Genomic DNA, 26,712 nt, shown 5'->3' with positions numbered 1-26,712 from the left:
CAGAACCACAGTCCAGGAGCAAGAATAAGCAAATGACCCACACTCCTTTACGTAAGGGAATCTTGACTCCAGCGAGTCTAAAATATACTAGAAAAACAATTTAAAAAAACAAGCTTCCTCTTTCCCAATGTCTCGTCAATTCCAAAATACCAGATGACCTTTTCCCATAACAAACCATTAACGTAATTCGACTTGAAATCCAATGGGGGCTCCCCGCACAGGTAAACCATTTCACTGCGAGTTATACTGTGTATGACTATGTATGTGACAAATAAACCAAACTTGGAACGTAGTTCTCGAACAGCAAGTAGACCGTTGCTCTGCTTTCTGTACCATAGAGGTTTTTTATATGAATCTCCAAATGATATGGAGGAGCTTGCACGTTCCTCTCTGTTGAGTAGGAAATGCTTTGTTTATATATCGGTTTTAAAGGCGTTTACAGTGGCTAATTGAATAAATCCTGTTGATTTAGCACTACCTTAAACACTACTTCCCGTACTGTTACAGGCCGCTCAGGGCAGATACCTTATGAAATCCTCTTTGTGTGGTCAAGAGGTAACCGGTTTGACTGGTTTTCTCTCTCGCTCTCTCGCTCTCTCTCCTTGTCTGCCTCTGTATGTCTCTCTCTTTGTTTTTTCTTTTTCTCTCATTCTGTGCTTCAGACCAAGGATACTCTGTCCTGTGTAGCCTTGTCTAGACAGAGGAGGCTGTCTCTTCAACAATACTATCATTGCATTGTAATTACCCTCATTGTTGCAGGCCCCCAGTGAGCCATTAGATTAGAAGCTGTGTAAAGGTGTATCAGTAATGTGTCTTGTTCAAATGAGTGTCTGTTTTCACAAGCCTTCAAACATCAGTGTTTGTTTGTGTGTGTGTGTGTGTGTGTGGGGGGGGGGGGGTCCATGTGCTTTTGTGCTTACATGCTGACTTTTGCTTTTAGGCAGGAGCTTGCAATTGAACTAACAAGTGGGCATATGTTTTTGATCAACTTTAAAACTTTTATACTCTTCCTGATCAAGTCTGCTTGTTTCCACAGGTTTGTAGAACAAAAAGTCGGTGCAAAGCTCTGGTAAATGTCAACATTCTGGAACCGGCGGGAATGCTTCTAACACGAGCGGGGAGGGGAGTCGGCCGTCCAAAGGAAAAGGCTGCGATAAGGGTCAAACCCAGTAACATCAGCCACAGGCACAAACGGTCCCACTCACATCGCAGGGCCTTCAAGGGACATCTCACGTGACCAATACGTTAATACCCCTTGATAAGTTTCGAAAGAATCCGCCATGGCTCCCAGCTCGGACGCCGACAGCATGTGATATCTGTGTTAGCACTTTGCTAGTATTATTAGCCTGACCATACGTGGAACATTCGAGCAGGTGCTGCCCTTCAGGTTGTTTTATCTGTAAATTTGCCCACATATTTCGTGAGAAACACCTTGCCGGCGTCTTCCTACACTAAATGCGGTTATAAGTATTTTTAGTCATGCGTTTTTTTTGGGGTTTTTTTAAGGTCTTATTTGTTCAGTAAGACTTGCCTCTCAAGATACATGTTGTGATTGGCAGGAACATGTTGTTCACATTACTGGCATGAAAATGTGCAGATATTTGTACAAAAGGCTAAAAAAATGCTTTGCTGTCTTAAAGGGGTACATACATCTGTCAGATGTAGCACAGAGTGCTTTTAACATGACTAGTCACATCTGAGAAATCCTCAGACTGCTCAGTACTATTGTCCTGCAGTACTGTACAACTGGTAGCAAATTGTTCTACAGCATTTATTATTCTTGCCTGTCCAGTTCGAGAGCTTTTACTCGAGAGCTTTTACTTAAAATCGAAAAAAATGTTGCATGTCTGTAAAAGGAAACCAACTAGGTACTGTTTCTGAAAAAGACCTTAAATGGGAAGTTATATAAAGGTAAAACAACATTATACCCCGAAATCCTCCCCCTTCCCCCCGAACCTAGAGATTTGCAGAATTGGATTAGTGGCGTTATTCTGGAAACATTGGCTTTAAGGGCTTGAAGAGTCCCTGTATTTCAAATGAATCTAATGGAGTACTTGTGCTGAAGTAGGCAGGCCTCGAGTGGCAAACTCTGCCCGCCACACTTTGAAGTCCTCCAGAGGCCATCCCCACCTCCGAAGCCACTCCGCCCCCGCTGCTCCCAGTGCGTCCCGGATCGCACCACAGCTCCGCGAGGTCACTCTGCCCGTCAGAGCCCTTTCTCTGTGGAGCTCGCTCTGCCTGTTCCCCTAGCCGGGGCGCTCACAGTCGCACCATTGCTCACATCTCAGCGTCTGCCGTGCCAGTTCTTTCTACAGTGTCCGTTGTTTCATTTCTTAGCAATGTTTGGAATTCAGCGTTCAGAATGGCGAACACATTGGATTTGGCCTCCGTGGTTCACTGCTGTTCTTGGCTGCTTCTTTTGTAAAGGTGGTTGTAGTTCTTGTGCTGGATGTTGTGCTTGTAAAATATGAGAAGTTAGCAGCTTGTACAGGAGGAAGTACTAGACAGTTTATGTAAAACAGTTATTTTTCCAAAATGGCAGGTTGTGATAGTGGTTGTAATGGAGGTTGTTTTTCAAATCTACATCGCTGTCCAACTGAAAATAGACAGCCAAGTTTTGCCGTAAACAAAATGACAAAAAGACTTTGAGGGTTGGCAAATGATTTTGGTTACAGTTTACGATATTTCGTGTATTTATTTTTTTTCTTTCCTGTGTGTAAATGAAAGCTTTGGAAATCATTGGTGGGTTGTGACACGGATCTTCAAGCGTTTCTTGTGAGTTTTCTGGTCTCTCACATCATGTGCAAATCAAACACGCCCTTGGTCTCTCAGAAACGTATGCAACTGTGTTCAGGCGTATTTGTTTACAACCCTCACCTTTGACCTGGGTCTGTTCTAGTATGGCTTAATATGGACAAAACACTCTGTTGCCATTACATTGTTGCATATTGCAATTGTTGCATAATGTGCCCAACAACAGTGTAGTAACTCATATTAGTGAACCATTAGTGAACCAGTTTAAAATCATCCTCCACTGTATCATGTAAATTTATGATTTTTCGGAACCGCAAAGCACTAATCTGAGATTAGATCGGCATGTTTGTGGCTCACAGTGAAAGATTTAGTGGTTTATCAGTGTGTACAGACACACGTTTGCACCCTTCTGCGGTAGCACCACTGAACAGGCCAGTATGGTAGCAACAATTAACAATTGACACGGAGTGCAGTCCCCGTCCCATCTGTGCTAATATAATTTTTTTTCTTTCCTTATGCAGTGTCTCCAGTGGTCACCCGCTTATGCACGTGCACACACACAAGCAAGCACTCAGAAACTCCACACACCGCAGTTCAGTGGAAAAAATATCAATTAATGTGGGCTGAATTGGCGAGGATGCCATAGCAACAGAAGATGGGTTTACCAAAAACAGCGAGCAGCTTGTGTATTAACAAAGCATGAGCAGTAAAACAAAATTGCCCTCAGCCGCGGCCGAGCCGGCGAATATGTTTGGGCTTGGGGGATCTCTCTGTGCGCTTCGACATCGGCCTGACCTTATTACTGATCGCTGCGTCCCCTGCTGCCAGTTTAACTCGATCCTCAAGGGTTCCATCTTAACTCGATCCTCAGGGCTCCGTCTAATAAGGAAAGGCTGTGTTTAGCGAGCATCTGTCCTTTCTGGCAGGGCCGCACTGGGAAGAAGTGTTGGCCTCTTCAGCCGCTCTAGTGCCCTTGGCTTCCATTCTAGCCCCTTGGCGTGTGACCCCCGCCGGCCCCTGAGAATCGGTTTATCGTTGAGTGAAGAGCTCAGGAGCTCCCAGGCAACCCTCCCACTCCCTTAATGGGTCTTCCCGGTGAAGCTGTGAGCACTTCAGCAACCTGAGCAGGCTGACATGTGACGTGTGTGGTGAGCTGAGGTGTTTGTACATCACTGAGGTGTTTGTACATCACTGAGTTGTTAAATAGGTCATTCTCATGAAGCCTATGGTGAACATGTCTGAGTCATATTTCCCTTCAATACCACCAGAAAAGAAAAAAAAAAGAGAGAAAGTTAAGATTATTTTTAGGGCCATGAAGAGAGTTTTCTTACGTTACATAAAAACATTTCCCCTGGAATTCTCACTACTGTAATGTGTACAGATCCAATTCACTAGAATGTGTTTCCATTTTCCAAAAATATTAAATTCAGAGACTGAAACATTTTTTTAGCATTACATTTCAGATGCTACTTTGTAGTTTCTATCAAATTCACACCCTCATGCTAGAACAAGAAAACTATCAGGCTAAAGAAGAGAGTAAAAGTTTTTTGTTTGTGATTTATGTGCATATAATGACTCAGTAACGATGTAAGTCTCTGTTTGAAGGCAACCGGTCTGTCAGTTTCAGCTTCCTGGATGCCAGAACAGGGTCTTGATGCATGTTTTCTTTGTGTCTTGAGGCATGGTGGTTTGAGCAGAGCCACCCCTCAGGCCCTGCATCCCTGTGGTGCAGAACGGGGTTTGAGGCAAGCTTTTAGGTACGTGGGAGCTGGCCCAGGTTTGGCTTTGTAGGCGAGCATCAGGCAAGTCTGCAGGGAGCCAGTGGAAAGAACACAGCGGGCAGTGACATGGGAGAACTTCCGAAGATTGTAAATTAGCTGTGCAGCTGTGATTAAATATTGTTTAAAACTGAAGGCAATTAAGTACCATGGTGTCATGGTATTTCATTTATTTAAATTTGTATTTATTTTGCTAAAACGTATTGTGTTGGCCCATCACTGTAACATGTTTTCATGTACCTGTAGAGCTGCGCTGACTTCAATTATTTACAACACTTAGCTGACACTTCTAGCCAAAGTGACTAACGGTTGTGATTGAATACAGTTTTAGCAAATTAGGTTCTTGCTCAGGGGCCCAGCAGAAGCAAATTGATGGTAGTGGGGCTTGAACTGGCAACCTTCTGATTATTAGTTGACTGCCTTAACCACGAGCTACCACTATCATTTAAATTTTTGTCTTTTGTGTTAAATGTTTATTTTTTTGTGATTAAAAACAGAGAAGTCATCAAAAGATGCCAAGAGCAAAATGTTTTGTCTTGCTAGCAACTACCATTAGTTCCTGTCTTATCTTAATGAGGCGCATTACCACTGCAGATGTTTCTCATTACCACATACTCTGAGGGTGCATACTGGTAATGAGAAACCCAGTTACAGTAGTGAGAACTTGATAATAGTAGTGCACTTTTTAACGAGAGAATTTGATTTATCATGTGCGTTAGTGATACTTGTTTATTTTGCTTTGTTATTATTTTCTTTTATTTGTGTTCAAAGGTAATCTGTGTTAAGGATTATGAAAAGTTCATGCTCCGGCTGTGTGTGTGTGTGTGTGTGTGTGTGTGTGAGGGCCTCTGTTCCGATCTTTGTAAGGTAGTACACCCTGGTATGCTAGAGGCCTGACCTCCACCGCACTGGAACAGAGATCTTGTAAGGACTGCTAGACCCCGAAAGAAGCAGCAACCCACAAGTAAATTAAGTAGGGCTGCAGTAATAGATTATGTGAGTAATCAAGAATTCTATCGATTACTCGCTTAATTGAGTAATCAGATAAGAAGTGCTTTTGCTTTATTAAAGATCGATAGTACGTATACAAAAGAGAATATATAAAGGTCTCTTAAAATGAACAACTAATTGGTTTCTATTTAAGAAAAATCAACATTTTGTATATCTTAAATTGCATACGATATCTGTCAAAAATAAAGATAATTTGGTGTATTAAAGTCCCATTTTACATTCTGGGTTTTAAATGAATCATATTTTCTGAAATACAAAAACAAACAAGTAAATAAAAAATGTATTAATTTCAAATTATTTTAAAAGGTTTCCATGATATTTTTCATGTTTTTATTTTTCATGTGCTTTTCAGGATGTGTGGAACATCCACTTGTGAATGGAGTAGTTGAACATTATTTTGAAGACTCTGGTGCAGCGATGTTGCATGATTTTTTATATGAATGGCAAACACAAAATTGTTTTGTTTACACACAAGAAAAATATAAACCAGGTAGAATGAATTTATTTGGCATTCGCTACATTCTTTACCTTTACAGTGCACTCAGTGGTCCTCAACATTTATGTGTATGAGTTTTTGAAAACAGTAGCTAGATTTCTCAGAACACAAAGCAATTTATTACTTCACCTGTGAACAAAAGGGGATTCCATAAAAGTGAAATTTGATTCCCCTGAGTGATACTTATTCAATCACTCTATTAATTTGTTCAAAATATGATTGTATGTCACATAACTTACTAAGTTACTACATAACTTGCATGTCAAGAAGTCGCTCTGCTACAGTTCAGCATCCTCTAGTAGTTAGCGAGCTAGCTGCCTTTCCAGCTAACCTTCCGTAGGATGACTGCGTGATCTCCCAAATCATGCACAAGCACCTTGCTTTGTCAACCTCCCCTGTCTCAGCTATAGATGGTATATACAGTCTGCAGTGATAACCCAAGCATGACGGTACACTGTTTGCGCACTGGCTAAGCCGTCTGTTTTAAATGAACATATGCAAAGAATTTGCTTCGATGATTTTTTGGAATCCAGTTTTTTGAGTTTCCTGAGGAATCGCTTCAGTCCTAAAATGAAGTATCCCCTGTCTCTTTTTGTAACCAATTGGTTAAGACTTCTTTGTCTCAGGTAATCAGTAAAAGGTGACAACACCCATGTCAGGACCTTTCAATTTTCATGTCTGAAGGTCCTTCTTTGGACATGGTTTATGCTGAATAAACGCATGCTCCCTGGCCATGAACGCTAAATCTTCACTAAGATTTTGTGTGTTTTTGGATCAAGGCTACATTAATATCCACCACCACGCATTCATTTTATTAATTTATGTTACAAGACAGGTTCGCTATTTTTTCTAGACCAGTTTTACTATAAAACTCTGATTTCTATTACCTCACTGATAACGTTAGTGCTCTTAAACACTGGACCTCTATAGCATCTCTCTTGGCTTAAGCATAGCCCAATGGGACAGTTGTGTTTAAACCAACAGAAAACCCAATCAGATTTAATTTGTAAAATGGTTAGGTCACAATATAGTCACAAATATAGTCTCAGTGTCTCTTTAGTGTCTTAGTGTTGGAATTATCAGTAAGCTACATCAGGTTTGAAGTCAGTTAAAAAGAAAAACAAAATTAGTATGGGTTGCAACTGTATTTTTGTCACAAAAATAGTTTTACAAGTATCTCAAGGCTTAAACAAACACTTTTGTGAACTACATTTCGGCTTATGTATAGAACTATAGGTGCAGCAGCTATGAAGCTGTAGGATCAGTGAAACATAAAAAGGCAATGACAGCCTTTAGAATTGAGCAGTTGCAAGTCCCCATAATGGAAGAATGGGGGAAATTCCATTTGCTAGACTTGATGAACTGGTGTCTTCAGTCCCAAACCCTTAATGTATGTTATTAAAACAAATGATGTTACATGATGTTGACACAAGTTGACTGTCCCAACCTTTGGAGTGCTTTGCAGTCACCACTTTTGAAATGAGTATATTTTCAACAACAATTATTAAATTCAAAAATTGAAATATCAAGAAAATGTTTAGTGTTTTCAATATAATACGTGCTGAAGAGAATTTACAAGTGCTTTTTTGTTTTTAATAGAACGTATCATACTATCCTAACTTTTTTTTTGGAATTTGAAAGTCTGCTATGTACAAGAAAACCTTAAGGAAGCCATCTCAGGATCAGCAATCTGCCACTTCTTTTAGAAATATTAGTGATTAGAAATATGGCCAAAGTACTTTTAGAAATATTACTGATTAGAAATATGGCCAAAATACTTCAAGAGGGAATTGGTGCTCTCGCTATATAAAAACAATATGCACTTCAAGAAAAATCTTTGTTTAAAGTTCGACTGCATGAAGTGAGGTCAAACTTTCACTGGGATTAACAGTAGTTTATGTTTAATATTTAATTGGCTAAAGCATCGGTTCCTAATGAATCTGCACTTTCTCTGAAGCCTTCACTTCTTTAGAAACATAAAACGTCTAGAATAAGTGAAGCAGTTCCTTAATGAGATATCCTTGTTCATTTTAAATTAAATCAAATGCATTCACATTGCCATTCATGAAAATGACATCTAATGGCTCTCTTAAATTATTTTGAAAACTAATTTTAAATTATTTTGAAATTATTCTATTTTTAAAATTGAAATGATGGAAACTAATTTACTGCTTTGATGGTTTAAAGTGCCTGTTTGTCAAAATTGAACTTTTAATCTATTCTCATCAGTAATTATAATTATACTGGTGCATGTGACTATAAAATATTAATAAAATGCCTTAAACAATTAAACTTTAATTGTTTGGATGTTTTAAATCACATGAAAATAGTTCCAAGAGAATTACCCAATCTGTGGTGTGGGGAAAACTACTTAAGTCCTATGTACATTTACAGTTTAATGTTGTTGTTGTTATTGCTCTTATTCTTAAAATTCATATCTGTTTATTTTGCATGTTTCATTTTACTTCCAAAGTGAAAAGATTATATTAGATTGATTAAATATTTTATTGCTAAGGTGATGATTACAATAAATTAATAAACAAGTTAAAGACAGCAACAGAAACAAATAAACATAACTAAACAAAGAACAAGTAAACTAAGTGTAAATAAGTTTAAACAAGTATGGTTTTAATATCAAGTTAAAAACATTTATAGTCAATGCATTGATATATTCTGTTTAAACAATAAAGATCTTCTACCATTGCTGTTAGTATTCAAAACCAGAAACGTGTCCTGGGATTAGCTTTTGACCCCATGACCTCTTTGCTTCATTTTAAATTAAAGGTGTCACTTCATAATATGCTATTTGTAATGTTCATAATTTGTTGTGCTTATAATAGTTTGTTTTGCTGTCTGATTTCTTTGGTAAATCTGGAAAGGAATGCCTGTCTGCTGTCTTTTAAACATTAATTTACTAAAAATAGGTAAAAAGCAATCCAGAAAATAGGATAACAGTGTATAGTTGCAGACTTCTCCTGCTGCCTCTCTCTGTCCTTTACTCCAAGCGCGCAGACGTTTTTATTTTGATGCAGATGTGTTCCGCTTTGTTGTTGTTGTGTTTTGTTTCCTTTGTTCCCTTGTTTATTTAACTACCATCTGAGCAGCCCTGCCACATTCCCAGTACTGATGCATTTCCAGCGCAGTCAGGTGAGTGTAGCGCTGCCCTGGCAACGTACAGACTATGCAAGGTCACGCCTGGCGTGTGCTCTGTGCGCTAACTGGAACATTCCGATGTCATGTGGACTTTTCCAGCTTATAGCCTGTTCCTGCAGAAAGGGGCCAAAGAAGTGATCAGATCTCAGAGTCTCAGAGTGAGAGTACTGATCTGAGTACTCAGCACTTCAGCTGTCTCCGCTCTTACGCATTAGGATATGCGGAAGGGTGCATGATGCAGGCATTCTACTGCCCTCATATTTCTTTGTGATATATTGAAAACCTATAGGGGCAACCTTGAAGATTAAGATCAGCCTGAATTATATAGACAAAATTGATTTACATGTGAATGATGTAAATGTTGTTGTTTTTTTTGGGTTTTTTTACACAGGCAGGACACACATCTGGGACATATAAGACCATTATAAAAAGACTTTGTTAACTTCAGGCATATTGCAGTATTCTGTGATATAGTCATGGCAGCCAGTATTGTGAAATTGATGAACAATCAATTTGCAGTCTGATCTCTTCTGTTCTGACATATAATACATACTTCCATGTTGCAGACTGGTCCTGCGCATCATCCCATTGCAGTATAAAGTTGAAACTGCTGTGCATCCGAGCCTACCCCACACAGCCTTCATGCAACAGTGCTTGGTGCAACAGTCCCTTTGTTTATGTTCATGATCCACGTTATGGCCGGAGGGGGTCTAGGGATACAGGGAGCGCCTAAGTTATGGTCCAAACAGAAATGGAATTACAGTCTCTCTTGGTTTGCCCATGCTGGTAAGCCCTTTGGTGTTTGGTTCCCTCAGAGTTCTGCTTTCGACTGCTTGTCCAGCCGCTCTCAGATGGCATGTAAACCGGGTAGCGAGGACTTGGCTATAGGATTTGAATAATTGAGTACTCCGTCTCTCATTAACATAAAGCAATGCTACCAGGAGCACGATGGGGGCAAAAACCTCCATATTTTACCCAGTTCTTGAGTAATGGCTGTTTGCTTCCTGCAATAATATCCCATCAATACTGTTGCACAGAAAACATATGCTTAGTAGATATACGTGATAGTAGAAAGCCAGTGGGGAAAATCTTACTTGCAAACTGACCTAGTGCAGGAAACCAGTGCTTGATTGGATAGGGGCAGCAGTAACTTGAAGTAATTGAGTCTCGCCCTCATGCATGGATTTTACCGGAAGACGTGCATTCCCAGTGGCCCAACTACTTGGCACACACAGATCGAGTGAATCATGCACGCCCCCGCACAGACACACAGAGTGCTTGTATGGACAAAGCGGGTGACATTCTGATGGAAGTGGAGAATGAGGGAAATCTAGAAAGGGGGAAGACATTGAAATAAGACACAGACGGAGGCTATGGGAAGGGGAAAAACAAAAGCTGAGAGTGCTTAATGCACAAAGACAAAAGCGAGGCTCTGTTTGCAGGGTTAACATGAAAATATCTCTGTTGGTGATATCAGGAGCGTCAGCAAGCTACTAGGCAAATTTCCGGTGGTTGTTATGCGTGTCTAGACACTTATTGTGTGTCAGCAGTACTCACCCATCCAAAATGGATGGTTTGGCCTTTCAGCGTCTGCTGACCTTCTCCAGATCAATGCGAGCGCTAGATTGCTAGCAGTTAGCCAACCCTCTCTTTGGAAGGATCGTTGTGTGAATGAAACACTATCTAGCACCCGTAATCACCTAGATTAGCTCCGCGTTGATTCTTGGATGCAGACTCGTATGACGTTATTTTCCTGCCAATAGTCGAGAGCACGTCTTTTTAAGTGCAACTGCAGGATTCACGCAGCACTCACGGATGCAAAGCGCACACGTGCTCACTCATAATTACTCTGCTCTCGCTCACAGTGACTTTGCTCTGCTACACAACTGCTCGCATGCTTACATATATTCTGCTCTCGCAAGAACTTGCTCTTCTGTGTACTCAGACTCGTCCTGCGCGCTCGTGAATCTCTTCATGCTCTTGCGCTCGGTTTTCACCGCTACAACGCTGCCAGAAGTCGGCAGCCAATCAGAAAGAAGCAGCGGGATTTCAACAATGAATTTCTTCCCGCCTAGCCTGTGTGTTGGCAGAATTGTTTCATCAGCATGGCAGTGGTTACAGCGACGTGTTGCATATCACCATTTTTTCCTCATATCTCATGTAAGGATGCAAAATTTATGTAGGAAGCAAAAACCTCGATGTCTCTGATAATTGGTTATTTAAATGTAATGCATTTTTGACTAATGCGAGCTTAGCTGCAGCCCTAATCAGATGTAAGGACATGATTAAAGTGAGCCCACATATGTTGTATGGCTTGTTCCTAGTTGATGGTTTGTGTAAAATATACCTTATACGTTAACAGACTCGCTGCAATGACGGAGCAACACGTTATCTGATTACTTTAATAAGTAGTCACATATGAGTAGACGATACAGCAGCAGACAACAGATCAGCAAGAAATGGCCACGTTATTAATATTTAGGAAAAAATTACTGTATTAACGTCTGCCTTTACGATGTCATATATGGTAGTGCAGGTCTAATTGTCTATTCGGCTAAATATAAAGTTAGAAAGCTCATATTTCAAGCAGACTTGTTGGATGGGTGATTGTGTTTATATTGCATAAGCCCAACTTCCCTCTCCCAAGTATTAGTTTATACAGTGTGTGAAATAACAGTGTTTCACAGTGAAATAAAGACTTGCTCTAATTGTTTAATGCATGACTGTTTTCACTGTGTTGTATTTTCACCGATCATTTCCAGGCTCTTTTAGAAAGTCTCCAACTGTAATGGGCAAATGACATTGAGACAGTCAAGGTTAAGACTAAATGCAGAATTGCTGACAACATACTGCGGTTTATTCAAAAACCCCTCCAAAACTTGCTGTCTAAGCAAGCCCCGTAGGTTTGCAAGAGTATAATTATTACCTGTGCAGTTTACAAAAACAGACCATATTACATTGCTAACCACATTTATCATTGTTTATACTGGATATCGACCAGAAATTCATGTACTTTCTGTAGTTGTCACAGGATATAATGCAACCACATAGACATATATGATTTGTCTTATATATGTGTTGGGACTGTAAATAAATGTATCCCATATGTCACAACCCAGTCACCCGCAGTAGCATAAACTAAATGGATGGGTTATTGAACTATAGCTTAGCTAGAGGTCTACTTCGATAGGGTTGGCTAGTCCTGATAAGGCAGACAAATCTAGCAATTTAAGTTGGCTGTATCGGGAATGCCAGCTTTATATATAAATAAATTATATAGAGAGTTATATAAAAATGTTTGAATGCTCTGTCAATTACAGGTTTTATTGATTTTTTTTGCACAAAAAAACTTAAAACATCCTCTACAGGGAACAAATTTAAATATTCAATTTTGAAACATATTTTAGAGTATAATATCTGTTTATTTACTAACTTTAACATATTGCAAAAAAATAAAACATCTGTTCTCTGTAAATATATAAATATGTATATTTAAGTAATTAATCACATTAATCATGCAGTTGATTCTGTCGGTCCATGGTGAAGCAAGCTGCAGATTGCGGGTGTGTTTATCGTACCTTTACCAACCAATAAGAACGTAAAGGAGCAGCAGGAACAATTTCATCGGTGAAAATCGTTACTACTTTCTGACTGGCTGACGACTTCTGGCAGAGTTGTAGTGGTGAAAACCCGAGTGCAAGAGAATAAAAAGATTCACAAGCACGCAGGACGAGTTTGAGTGCACAGAAGAGCAAGTTCGTGTGAAAGCAGGTTATATGTAAGCATGCGAGTACTTTTGTAGCAGAGCAAAGTGAATGTGAGCAAAAGAGCAATGAGTGAGTGAGCACATGTATATTTTGCATGTGTGCAAAAGAAATCTGTGCGTGCTGCATGAATCACGCTTGCAATTTTAAAAATGTGCTCTCATCTATTTGCAGGAAAAAATGAGGAACCCACGTGTATCCCTTGTAAAAGTTCATTTATTTATTTTATGTTTTTGTAACATTTAAATAGCGCCTTTCTCGTACCCAAGACCACTTCACAAAAGTGGCGGGGTGGGGGGGGGGACTTGGGCTGTCAACCTCAGTGGGACTTTCTGGAAAAACCGGTGGCCAAAAAAAGGGGGCGTAATCTGATCCTGGATCTGCACTCTTACCTGGAGCCACTTTGTTAGAGCAGGCCCAGAGGCAGGTCAGCCAAGTTCACTTTTCAGCATTACTGCGCGGGCTTCCTCTCCTGAACTCTGTGGTGTCCTGAACGATCACAGTGACCTAAACGATCACAGTGACCTAAACGATCACAGTGAAACAAGGCCATGCCAACCTGCACTGGGGTAAAGATACGAAACGCCTCAGAACCACAGGGGCGGGGGGGGCTTCAGCGAAACTTGCGGCATGGCGGTTCTCGCGAAGCCCTGCCTCTTCGGTCCTGTGAGGGGGTCCGTGAGTACAGCGGTTTTCTGCTCACGCTTCCGGCATGTCCGTGGTTTTTCCCAGTCGTTTCCGGTCTAGGCGGCTTCAGAGTAACCATGCGTGGTTGCGTCGGGTTGGGGTACCCAACAGCATCGACTGTGGGTGCTGCACATGGAGCCCCTCTCCTGAGCCCTTCTCTTCAGCTCAGTTCACGTTCATCAGTTGTTATAAAATACATTTCACCACATTCCATCCGCTACCAGGTTCTACTTTTCATGGTAGTTTTTGTTTAGAGATGCATCACTTCTTATAAACTCTTCTACGGTCTTCTGTTTTAAACTTCAACATAGCATCATGTTGAATCAAAACGTACTTATTCAAATGTAACCATTTCTTTAGTTTTTAATGAATTGTAATTCTTTTGTATTTATTTATTTATCTCGGCATAAGCATAAGCAGTGTGTTTGCGCCGTGAGAGGTGTGTGAACGTGAATCCATAGCTGGGCAGGACGTTTGAAGACCAGCGCGTATCTGCCTCACCTCACCCTGCACCCGTTGCGTTTCAAAGGTCCTGAGTGGTGCTGCTCCATCCTTGCATGGTGGCATTCTCCCGAGTGCCACTGCTGTAATCGGAGCCATGCCACGGCCAAACCGCCACGCAAACAGCCCATGGTAACGGGGCACCCAGTTACTGCTCGCTGCTACAATGAGCATGACTCACCCTTGTGCCCCGGGGGCTCCCACCAGGGCCCTCATGGCAGACCCCGTGTGACCCTCTGTGGATTTTTGCTTGATTATTTCTCTTTATGCCTTAGAAGCTGTAGTCAACATCTTCAGGGTCTTTCTGACTGTTTATTATAAGATTAAGATTACTGATCTTTCTAAAAGTGATAAAAGATATCTTTTATAATAATAGCTATGATAAAATAATATTAAAATAAAATTGCTATGAAATGTTATTTATTTATTGACTATATTTTGTAAGGACTTGAGGAGTATCAGATAGACAGATTGAAGAAATATATATAAAATTTGTGAAAAGCTTCTACAATTAGCATGTTTTGAAAATCTATGGGCATCTTGCCCCATAAAGTGACTCTGTCAGTGCAGTTTCCCCTCATTACTGGAACTGCTTGCTGGTTCTTATTTTTCCAGTGATGACACGCCGCCTGGAAACTTGGCCTCGTATTCGGCCATCTTGTGTGTCAAACGCATGTTGAAGTGGTCATTAGAAAGATACAAGCCACTTCTCTGGATGGTCGCGTTTTCTCCTAACTCGCAGGTCTGCTCACGCAAGGGCTGCACTTGAGGTGGTTCATGGAAAAAAAATGTAGGGAGAGGAAAAGAACTTGGGATGATCCAAATATCCATGTTGTTATCCTTAATCACCATGCTGGTTCTGAATACTGGTTAATCAGTACTGGGTCAGTCATTCCTACGGGAACGCTTCACACAAATGCATGGGCGTGTATAACGATTGGTTGATTTTTAAGCCCTGCGAGTCTAATAGTAGATAAGTAAAGGATAGTACCACATGTAGGTTAAAGTTTGTCGTTTGTCACTGGCGATCATAAAAGGAGCTCACTGCTGACCTTCAGTAAGAACTGATAGTGTGTGTTTGCAGTGAACATGTATGTTTTTATGTGTTTTCGCTGTAGGCAGGGGTATCACAGTACAGAGGTCTTACTCCGGTTACCAGGAGAAAGTGCTGCAGTGTAATCTGAGGATTGTGTCCAAAGGTTTATGGCACTGTAATACTGGGGTGATAATAAAGATGATCATGGCTGTGATCTGGTGCTCACAATATCTGGATCTTTTTTTATTTAATTTGATTTTTTTTGGTAATAGCAAGCTAGTGCGTTACTGTTTCCCTCGGATGCTTTCACTGAATAATAGATGCTGACAAGTTTGTTTTTACCGTGCCGGGCCTGTGCTGCCAAGCAGTGTGGCACTAAAGATCAAAGCCACTTTGATCTGAAGTGCTGCGTGGGCTACCAGCCTCCCGGAGCCACACGTCTGATGGCGGCCACGCCCCGCCATCCATGCTTCCTGGCAAGCCCTCCTCTGCCTGAGCCGTTACGCGGCTCCTCCGTCTGCGCGTAAACCACGCGCTCGGATGCTCGCAGGGTCTGTTGCCGCGGCGATTCAAGAAGAGTTAGAAATGCACGTGGCAGAGGCAGTGTGATTCCGCCATTCTCCCTCCCTGCTCAGGGCCCCTAATACCACTTTAACCCTCTCTCTCTCTCTCTCTCTCTCTCTCTCTCTCTCTCTCTCTCTTGTCAGACTGCCAGCTATGCGGTGGCCTATTCATTTCCAGCCAGCACTGAAAACAAGGTCCAAAGTTCAGAATGGCTCTGTGCAGATCTAGGGCAAGTCTTGCATTTGGAAACCTGTCCCCCTTCTCACAGGCACTCTAGATGTGTGTGTGTGTGTGTGTGTGTGTGTGTGTGTGTGTGTGTGTGTGTGTTGACTTTTCTAGCATTACTGTTATTTGTGTTTTGGAGTGACTTGCTGGCAGTTACCTCTGGAGTTATTCACAAGCTAAGCTTTATGGTACAAAAATGTAATTTTCAAGTATACTGGAATAGCGTAATCAAGGCAAACATGGCTAAAGTTGTGCCCGGAGCACATCTTCTCTGTTGAGTCGAACTCCGAGCTGCTTCCTTCCAAATATCCCAGCTATTCCACAACAATCTCTCTTTCTCTCTCTCTCATTGTATTTAGGAATGTGGCTTATTACAGACATTTGGGAGAACGGCATTACAGCTTGTTTTCTAAAATACCTTAATATATAGATTAATAGAAAGATTAATGTGTTCTTTAGCATTTAACACTTGAACCTTTATTTAACATTTCTTCTTGTTGTTTCCACACTCTAGAAAATTAGTAGTGTTATTGGAAGCATCTTGATTCTTACGTTTCAGTAACATTTTGGTTATTTAGGTTTAACACCTGTGGTGCATTTAAATGGCTGAAGGGTGGAAAAGGTTGATCGCTGATCTTTTTTTTATTGTAATGATGACATTAAAGAACCCATTAAAGATGACGTTAAAGAATATTCATAAATAAAGAGAGAGAGATAAGAAATCCTTTACTAAGTACTGCTTCTACATATGTGCCACCTCCCCACCACCCCCAACAATTTAACCACATAATGACTGGGGCACGTGGAGAACATTCACATTAAAACGTAACTGGAGACAGGATTAGACTGCCTATTCATCTCGCTAGTCTCTGCTTCACCACGAGTCTGCAGGCTGGAGCCTGGAGGCTGACAACTTGGCCTTGGCCAGGGACCCAACATGACTGTCAACAGACAGATGTTGTGAGTCGCGTTCATCAGGAATACGCTGTCGAGTTTGAATGTGCTTTTTAATGCTTATTAACCCCACTTTGTTTCCACAACTTGCTAATGTTAGGAGCTGGTGTTTTTTTTTATATGTGCGCATGTTCTCCAGAGCCCCCAGGCACCCCACCCACACACACCCACACACACACACACTTATACACCCCCTGCAGACATGGAAATCTGATCTCAGATCAGCACTTGTGGTCTGGTGGTACTTGGTGAAGACAGACCTGGGTTTGGTTTGGTACTCTTTGTTTTTATCCTGCCCCAGTGATCGAGTTGCTCCGACAGCAGCTGCTAGCAGACTCGGCGCAGCCGCCTCTTTATAGCCTGCTTCGTTCGGTCGGCCCCTGAAAGGCATAGACAACGGGGCAGCTATATTGGTGGTCCTGTTGGCGCGGGTTTCTGCCAGCGGCCGTCGCGTCCTGGGCCCTCCGGGGCCCGCCAGTTTTCACGTCGCCCGCGGAAGCCATTAAAGAAACCATTTCGGCACTTAGTGACGCGCCGAGGTCCTGGAACAGCCAGACCATGACTATCACAGGCAGACAGAGAAAAGCAGCCGTGCATGCAGCCTGTAGGAGGTGCTGTAGTCGTCATCCTCCCCCCCAGCCTGTAGCACAAAAGACTGCAGCTCCGTTACATCACAGCCTTCTATTTTGCCAGCTGTATCGGAGGGGGGGAGCCACACATCCTCGAAGAAGAGAAAAAGAAAGTGCTGTACTAAGTGAATTACAGATCCACCTGGCACACCGTTGTAAAACATTTAGTGTCGGCTGCCAGGCTTGGCTGCAGCTGTAACCGTAGCTGTAGCTGTAACCGTAACTGTAGCGGTAACCGTAACTGTAGCTATAGTTATAGCCATAGCAGGGGCTGTAGGTGTTCCTGTCTGTCTTCCATGTGTTCCAAACATGTTACAAAAACTCTCATTATAAATTCATGGATAGTTATTGTTATTCAGGATATATTTATTTATTTGATTTTTATTAATGACAATAAAAATAAACAGATTTAAAAATAGGCTAATTCTTCATGCCTTACTCCTCTATAAAGCTGTTATACAGCGTGATCTGGGTCAGAACCCTTGTTAGTGTGTACTGTCGTGGACGAGACTAAGCTGGTAGGAAGATCTGGGTGCTGACTAAAGATAATCTCACATGAAGGCATCTGTCTTGAGGTTTTTATTACATTTATTTCAACCACAACAGAAAAAAACTCTTCCAGTCATTCCAAATCATTCTGAAGCTTTCTGAAATCATCTGTTGGTAAACAAAGAGAAAAGCTGATCTCAACCATATGAGTGAGAGAGAGAGAGAGAGAGAGAGAGAGAGAGTGAGTGTGTGTGTGTGTGTGTGTGTGTAAGTAAGCATATGTGAATGTGTGTTTCCATTGGGTGCGTGTTAGTGAATGTGTGGGTTTGTTGCTGTAAGTGGTCTTGCTTGTGGTTGCACACGTGTTTGTGTGTGTGTGTGTGTGTGTGTGTGTGTGTGTGTGTGTGTGTGTGTGTGTGCGTGCGTGCGCATGCAGCACTCCCCTCCAGCAGCGAAGCAGCGGGTTTAGCTCCGAGAGCTGCACCAAGCCCTCATGTGGAAAACAAGCTGATTGCTTCCAGGAAGACGGTGGCGTCCTGGCACCGCACCTCCCGCTCCTGCAGGCCGCACTGGCTGCGTCACACTTCACGGAAACCACGGCTACTCTCCCTCTCTGGCCCTATTACCTCCTCGCCCCCCGTCCACAATGCCCGCCGTTACATTATTCAGCGCCGTGTGAGATATCGGGCCAAGCGAGACCGGGCCGAGCCCTACCGGGCCTAATTGCGCTGGCGAATGACGCCTGTGTTTTTCTGACGCTGGGCTCACACTGCCGTACGCAAGCGGTAGCATGCATACGCAAACAGCCGTAAATAGACGCGCTTCCAGCTGCCACCCACTCGGACGCATAATGCGCTCGCTCTCGCGCGCACAAGCTCACTGGGTCCCCATGGGTTTGCATATTAAAAGTGCAAATTCCTGCTTGGCAGTTGGTCCATGCATATGTTCACGGTGTTTACCGGCAACTAGTACTACAACTAAACAAGAAGACAGGTGTGCTTTGAATTAATCAGAATAGAGTAGAATAGAATAGAATAGAATAGAATAGAATAAATTTCCCTTCTCCCCCAGCATTTGCTGAACTTTTGACTTTCATGGCTGTTTTCTCGTTGCGTCTGGTTTGTCCGTCTGCTGAAGTTGTGTTTTATCTGTCCAGCCTGAAACAGGAGACCAGGGCAGCAGTTAGGAGCCTCACAACCAGGCTGCGAGGGGGATGCAGAAGCCTCAGTGTTGTAGAACTGGCCGCGTCTTGCATCGCGCTCGCCTGTTTCTCTACCGCAGGGAACAGGGCTGATGACCTGCGCTTACCTGCCTGAGCAGAGGCTGAAGACAAAATGACAATACAAATTCTGTTGCTACACAAAAACAGCTGTCTGTCTGGAAACTGGCTGGCTTTCGGTTAACGGTTACATTTCTGTAACTACGTATCGCTAATCGGTTTCTCTCTTGCTCTCTCTCTTTGTTCATCTGTCTGTCTCTTTCTCTCTCTCGCAGTAATGGAAGCCATGGCAGTGAGCACATCAGCGCAGGGTTCTGAGGAGTTTGACCGGAATGCCCCGCGTATCTGTGGTGTCTGCGGAGACAAGGCAACCGGGTTTCACTTCAACGCCATGACCTGCGAGGGCTGCAAGGGTTTCTTCAGGTAAAACTGAACCCGTTGGTCCAAACTCCGCACGCTGCACATAACCTGATAGGGGCCTACGCCTCCAGCCCCTCCGCGGCCGGAAGCCGTCAGCAGCTACGCCTTCTCTTCTTCCCCAAAACATGACTCATCGTACGAAAGTTTATAACGCCATCCTTAAAATCCAGCTAATCGTGGTAGTTTCCGTGGCTGGCACAGGCATGACATTTGCAGCCCTGTTCTGGAAAAGCGCTCGTTTAGCTCACACTCCAGTTCCAGTGCCGCTTGATCCGTGCATCGTCTGACTGGGTCCCTCCCTAAATCAAACGTCTGGTTAGATGTGTGGTTTTACCGCTGAGTGATTGAGCTGTTGTGCGGCCTGGCCTGACCCATAAATCCAACCCGATTCGTGGTGCGCGCGCTGCACAGCATCTGTCGTCTCGCCTGGCCAGAGGCGGAGACGGCTGCAGCCTGCAAGGAATGGCTTCTCGGTATTGTAGATGTCCTGATATTTCGCCAGTGCTTACATAATTCACACTGGACAGCACACCACCAGTTGCGATCGTCATCGCTGTCCTGAGACAACCTTCCCAGCAGCAAACTTTTGTTTTGCGTACATCAATGTGTTTTAAGTTAAAATCTAAGAACCAAGGGGTTTTGGAGATGCAAAACCTCGGGTCAGACTTGACACTAAAGCGGACGAACTTAATGAGTAAATGAGGGTCTTTTTTTTTTTTTTTTTTTTGGCGTTCACATCAGCGCTGAAAAGCGAAGCTCACCAAAGAAACACCAATGCTAAAGCAGAATTTAAAAGCAAAGGGCCCTCCTGCGCTATAGCACCCAGCCGCTTTCGCACCTTTCGCCGCACGCTCTGGAATGAGTGCTGTCCCCGTCGGATGACAGGCTCGTCTTTGCCGGCCTGCCATCTGGAGTTCTGTTTATGTCCAGGAGGACAGGATGGGGAGGAAAGGAGGCACAAGGGCGGGAAAGAATGAGAAGCATTCCCACGGCGCCGTGCCTGGTCCAGAGCGCCGTGGTCCCGCGCGGCCAGCGGAGACGCCTCAGGCCATACGGTTCCATCCCAAAGCTGTCGATCGCGGTGGAACACGGGATGGTGGCAGGGGGGGGTGCGGTTCTGGATTGCTTGATAAATAGCTTTAAAGTAAAGCAGCCCATGAGCGGGAACGAACGCTGAAAAGAGGCGAAATGCCCTGCATTGTAAGCAACCTCATTTTAGCGTAATATTTCCTGCTTTTCGGGATGATGAGTTGGATGAGTTGGAAAATTTGCAGAAGATTAGCGCCCGAGTCACTGATTTACGATTTAGACCCTCCTTAAAGCATTAGATTTTGTACAGTCTGGACAAGGCAACATAAATCTAGCAGATAGCAACTCTGGAGGAAGTACACCTGACGCAAGTGTATATTAGTCCCTGATTTTGAGTCTGCTGCATTCCTGTTCATGTTGGTGTGGCGTGGCACTGGGCAGGGTGTTAGAGGTGATGTTTCGGGCTTTTTTTTGTTCTGAAGGGTTATTCCTGTAGGCATCATGTCTGTTCTCCCTCAGGAATGTCTGTTTATTATCAGGTTCGGTTAGCTTTTATTTCATCAGCAAAAACTAAAAAATAAATAGTTTCAGTTAATCGCGAAAGGCTTTAATCACAGTAATTGGTGTTAAGAGCGGAGTGTAAACTACATGAATTAAGTGCTCAGTAAGTGTGCGTGTGTGTTTGTGCTGGGTGTGAATAGGGACAGTATACCAGAGGAGGGTGTGTGTGTTTTCGTAAGCTCTTCCAGAGTTCATTTTGCGTGACTGCACATGAAATAAATGTTTGTGTTTATGACTATTAAAAGGCCAGGAAAGAGGCCTCAAGGTGGTTATGGCTGTGTGTGTGAGCCTGTGTGTGTCTGTGTATATACATGCATGCTTGTGTTTCGGGGTGGCCATGTGTGTGTGTGTTTTAGGATGGGTGTACCCTAGTGGCTAAATCATGTGAGTAACATTTTTAAATAATCCTGCTATAGTGGAAGGCTTCTCCCACCTCAAATGTCATCACACACACACGCACACACACACGCACGCACACACACACACGCACGCACGCACGCACACACACACACGCACACACACACACACACACACACGCACACACACACACACGCACACACACAGGGTGAGAGAGTGTTTACAGTGCTATGAAGAGTTTCAAGTGGGGACGGGATTTGTTCTGTGTGTCTTAGCCCATTTCGGGTGGCTCAAATATTGCATAACTGCATCAGCAGGAATAAAACTGCTACTTAAGACTAATATTTAACGTGCTTAATAACCTTTAAACCTGACAGCCAATTTAAACTTTGTTTGAAGTTTCCTTTAAACATTGGTTAAAGTTTCTTACCATTACAGTTATGATGAGTTGTTGTGGTTTAATTGCAGGTAAAAGTCCCCATTAAAAGTCCCCATTGCCTTGTAAACTCTCTCTCTCTCTCTCTCTCTCTCTCCCTCTCTCTGACTGGAGTCTGTTCTCCTGCGCCCCCTGCAGGCGGAGTATGAAACGGAAGGCCAACTTCACCTGCCCCTTCAATGGCAGCTGCACCATCACCAAAGACAACCGTCGGCACTGCCAGGCCTGTAGACTCAAACGCTGCGTTGACATCGGCATGATGAAAGAGTGTAAGTCACACACACACACACACACACACACACACACACACACTCTTACGCGTACGCACACACAAACAGGACAATTGTTGGCTGGATATTTTTGGGCAGTGGATCATTGCAACCCAGAATCAACCCAGAAAAGACAAGCTGTGTTCAGAATGATCTGCAACCCAGATAAGGTCTAGCCAGTGGCAGCAGTACCTTGGTCCGCACCTGTCCGATGACGAACAGGGTCAGAGCAGGCTTGTGATTTTGTGCACACCAGACAATGCGCTGAAGATTGTAATAGTACACTTACAAAGTTCACATTGTCTGTAGTCAACCGGAATATATTCTTGCCTGTCACTGAATCACACCATGTTAATTACATCGTGCTGTAATCTTGATAGATTACAGGAGCATGCTGTCTCCGTAACCCAGAGCATGAAACGTTCATTCAGAAGTCTGAGCCGCAGCGCAGGACTGGGCGGAAGCTTTGCAGAACACGTTGGACATCTCTGCGTATTCATGACACGCGCGCAGGCGCGGGGGGCTGGTTATCTGTGGAGGGGGCGTGGCTCACCGCACCGCGTGAAAGGAACTCAGAAGGGAGCCAAGCAGGAGAACCACGAGAGCAGCGGAGGCTGCGCCAAGTCCAGAGTAAACGCTGCCTAAAAGCAGACCAAGAACCAAGCGTGGCCTTTCACAGCTCCATAACCTGGCATCTTCCCGTTCCTTTCTTATTATGTCTCTTATATATTTTATTTTCAGATTATTAGTCTGGTTGTGGGATATAAGTTTACCTTAGTAATGTAATGTAATGTAACGTAATGCAATGCAATGCGCCCTTGAAAATGTGAAGTGGTTTTAGCCGTGTAGCTAACGTTAGCTGCCTAATACGAGCGGATTACTTTGCTGTGGGCGTCTTTTTGGCTTCAGAGTTCATCCTGTGTTCTCCCTGTAGCCATTGTTTTCACGTGATTTCCAGTGTTACCGTCTGTCCGACATTGTGTAAAAAACGATATCCACGATATGCATTCTTGTCAGAAACAAAATGGCTAGATTTTCTTCTCATTGTGAAGATTATGTCTTGAGCCTGAATTTAAATAACTGGAGCTTACTAAATTAACCTAACTCGTTTCTTGGGGTCACATCGGACTACTGGCTCATGTAAGGTTGTGTTACCTAACTTTTGTCTAGCTAATAGACAATGTCAAAGCAGTGGATATTCAAAGCGCATTATGAAAGTACAGGAAATGCGTATAGTTTTGATGTAGCTTTGTACAAAACAGTACCTCCTCCTAGCTAAACTAGTCATGACACATAGATAAACAGATAAAACACTGTCAGATTGGCCAACCACACTTAAAGCACTTAAAGTCTAACCCAGTACTCTGGATTTGAATTTGATCATTTGCATCTGCATTTGAAAGGTCTCAAATGCAAATCCAACATTAACATGAACGTGTTTACAACAGTGGATAATTCACTTGACTTGGATGATATTTCCGTTGCAGAGTTCTGATCGAGTTTTCTTTGAATACTCCTGAATATTTGCAATGATCACATAAATCAGGCAAATGGAAAGCAACACACTACCAGCGTGCTTCTACACATTCGGTGTAGTTTCATATTTCCACCAGAGAGGTCGCCATTTCTCCAAACCTATTTAGTGCAAGTTTCCATTTTCCATGCAAATTGTGAGCACTGGAATACGAAAAAAACTGAATCGTCATTTTTAGAATATGCTTTTCTTTTAGGTTTAAATTTAGTTCATTGTGCAATAGATTTGATCCTCGACCGGTTACATTCTGAGGCAAAGATCGAATGCAAATCAAAGGCTTCTAGATTTTACACACAACCATCCCAGAGCTCAGATGAGAGCATTGATCCGATTTGCAGACATGAGTGAGAAAGAACAAAAGGGGATGACATCATGTGCCTTATGGATGCCTTTCTGTTGTTGGCCCCTCCCACGGACTGCTTAACTTCTGAATGCAGTCTGTTCAGCTTCCATTGAGTTCTGGTGTAGGGAGTCCAGTCAGTGTAAAACAAACTGCTCCGCAGCTTTGGAACGCAACCCAAACCATGCCTCAGGAACGGAGCGCGCAAGCAAGCCGGAGAAAAGCACGCAAAGGCGGCTTTGTTTCCTCAGCCTGGTTGCACAATAGACTGACCACAGGCTGGAGGGGGGGGGGGGGGTGCGGCTGTGGAGCTCACAAGCAGCTCCGCATGTAAATCAATCCCCCACCCAGCCACCCAGCCCTCAAGCTTCCCTTCAGGATGAGGCTGATCCACTCTCTGTCAGGAGCCCCGGGGCACAGGGTCAGGGGTGAGAGCCTAGCGCTGTGGAGGTGCAAGGTCGGTGCCCCGCACGTCGTGGTGACGTCACACTGGGGGCAGGGTGGGGGATGTCCAGAACTTTCCAAAGCTGAACAGAACCTCAGAAGGGGAGCTGTACGCAGTGTTGTGAGCATAGCATTCCAAACTGGAGTGAGAGATCTCGTGGATTATGGCTCTGGGGTGGGAATGCCTTTGTGAGATTGTTGTCTGATTCAACCCTAATTGATTCGTTTCCTGAGCCACATGCTTTTTGGTTTTTGTTCTCTGTTGTTGGGACAGTCAGATAAGAACAGGACTCACAAAACACCTAACCGGTACACAGCTACAGGTATCCACTGTTACTCTTCCAGAGAATACTGTGTGTTTTAAATGTATGTAATTTAAATACATATTTGGATATATGCATATTCAATATACAAATAACAAGCCTCCTCTGCTTGGTTTTGCCCTGGACTGTGTGCTACTTTGTTGTCGCATAATTGCTATGTGGTCATTTGTAGTAGCTTCAGAGGTTTATGATATCAGCAGTTCCATCTTCATGAATAATAATGGAATGTTCTCACTCGCCCCATCCCGAGTCCTGCCTCCGCAAGTCCGAGTGCTGTGCCCGCCACGTCCACACATACAAATCGGGCTGGCGTGCGTGTTCACCAACGCTTCTGCTAGGGCTTCCCTCAGCTTTCACCCTGCTGTCAGCACCTGCTCAGCAGATCATCACTGCCTAGTCTGAGGTTCTCACCATGCTGCTCTGCACGAGCTCGCCCGAGACTACCCGAACCAGACCTTTCCTTCTCCTTCTCCGAAACAATGAGATATGCATGTTGGGCAGCTGCAGGTGGCTGATTTCAGATCACCTTATTAAAAGGCGACAGCCTTAGTTGGGCCAGGACACACGGCAGACGCGTTAGACGTACACCCGTCTGGGGCAAATATAGTGCTTTTGTTTGGTTTTAGATGTGGAAACGTCCCGCGGTCCTGGCTTGCGCCTATCGCACATGCACGCGCACTCGTGCAGACACATTTAGCAGAGTGAAAGCTCCCCGCCAGAGGGAGGTGTTGGCACCGGAGTGGCTTGTGCGTGCCTGAGAAGGAGGAAGTGGGCTCGAACCCGCTCTCACAGGAGCTCCCGGACGTGTTTAGGTTTTGCAGTCACAAATTAGTTCGCTTAAACATGCAAACACACGGTACATTCGATATGTCCGCCATTGCCTGCAGCACCACAGCCGCTGTTTACTCTTCAAATTCTGTCAGTCAGAGAAGAGGTGACCACAAAAAACAAAAAGCCGCAGGGCCGTCGTAGAAGCGCGGTGCTTCACATTAGTCTTGCTTTGGAAAACAACCCAAACTTTGGTTTCAAAGGAATGCACATGCTCTGCCGTATTGTATGTCTGTTTGACATGCCGTCTAAACAGAGTGTGGGAAGGATGCAGTGAGGAGCTTACAGCGGCGGCAAGACACGTCGTCGGCCGCGGTGACGGTCTCTCTGCATCCCTGCGGTGTTCTCCAGCAGTCATCATGGCTACAGGAGGAGCTGCGACGGACAGAAATCATATCTGTGTGTAATGCCTCCAGAACTGAATTCTTGAGTTTTTACCTTTGATCCGGTCCAACGGGTTTCTTTCCAGGTTGTCCCAAAGGGCCGATTTTAGTAGCTCTACTCCGAAACCCTAGAGGAGGCGTCCGAAACGCACGCTGTGCGCGCGCGTGCGCATGAATGAGCAACGTAGGATTAGCGCTAATATTCTGTGAAGTTCTTGCAGATAATGGCAAGTAATGAATGAGCATGTTGTGTGGGATTAGTTCTAGTTCATTCAGTGCCAGACCTCTGCTGAGGAGACACATACACACACACACACACACGCGCGCGCGCGCGTGCGTGCTCCTCTTGCTCTCTGCATGGCACAGGCTCATCATGGCGTCTCTGTGTGACACTTGGCAGACCGCACCAGTCTCCCCGCGCTGGGCGACGTCTGCCGCCCACCCACGGCGCCGGCCAGCCCTGCCGCTTCCCCACCGGACCTGGTTCCGCTCCCCCCATCCGCCCACTGCCTCACACTCATTCAGCAA

At 43.9% G+C, this 26,712-nt stretch overlaps 1 protein-coding gene across 1 annotated transcript in view; it reads left to right on the top strand.

The window, feature by feature from the left end:
* The window catches only part of vdra (vitamin D receptor a), a 48,374-nt gene that overhangs the window by 11,647 nt on the left and 10,015 nt on the right, over positions 1-26,712 (top strand). Inside the window, exons 3-4 of the mRNA XM_026998627.2 lie at positions 19,536-19,683; positions 22,202-22,332. Of these exons, the coding sequence (XP_026854428.2) occupies positions 19,538-19,683; positions 22,202-22,332 (277 nt within the window). The 5' untranslated portion in view covers positions 19,536-19,537. The remainder of the gene's footprint in view (positions 1-19,535; positions 19,684-22,201; positions 22,333-26,712) is intronic.

This window comes from Electrophorus electricus, chromosome 22 (assembly GCF_013358815.1).
Source record: "Electrophorus electricus isolate fEleEle1 chromosome 22, fEleEle1.pri, whole genome shotgun sequence".
In the NCBI taxonomy this organism is placed as follows: Eukaryota; Metazoa; Chordata; class Actinopteri; order Gymnotiformes; family Gymnotidae; genus Electrophorus; species Electrophorus electricus.
This window is presented reverse-complemented; position numbering and strand designations above follow the sequence as displayed.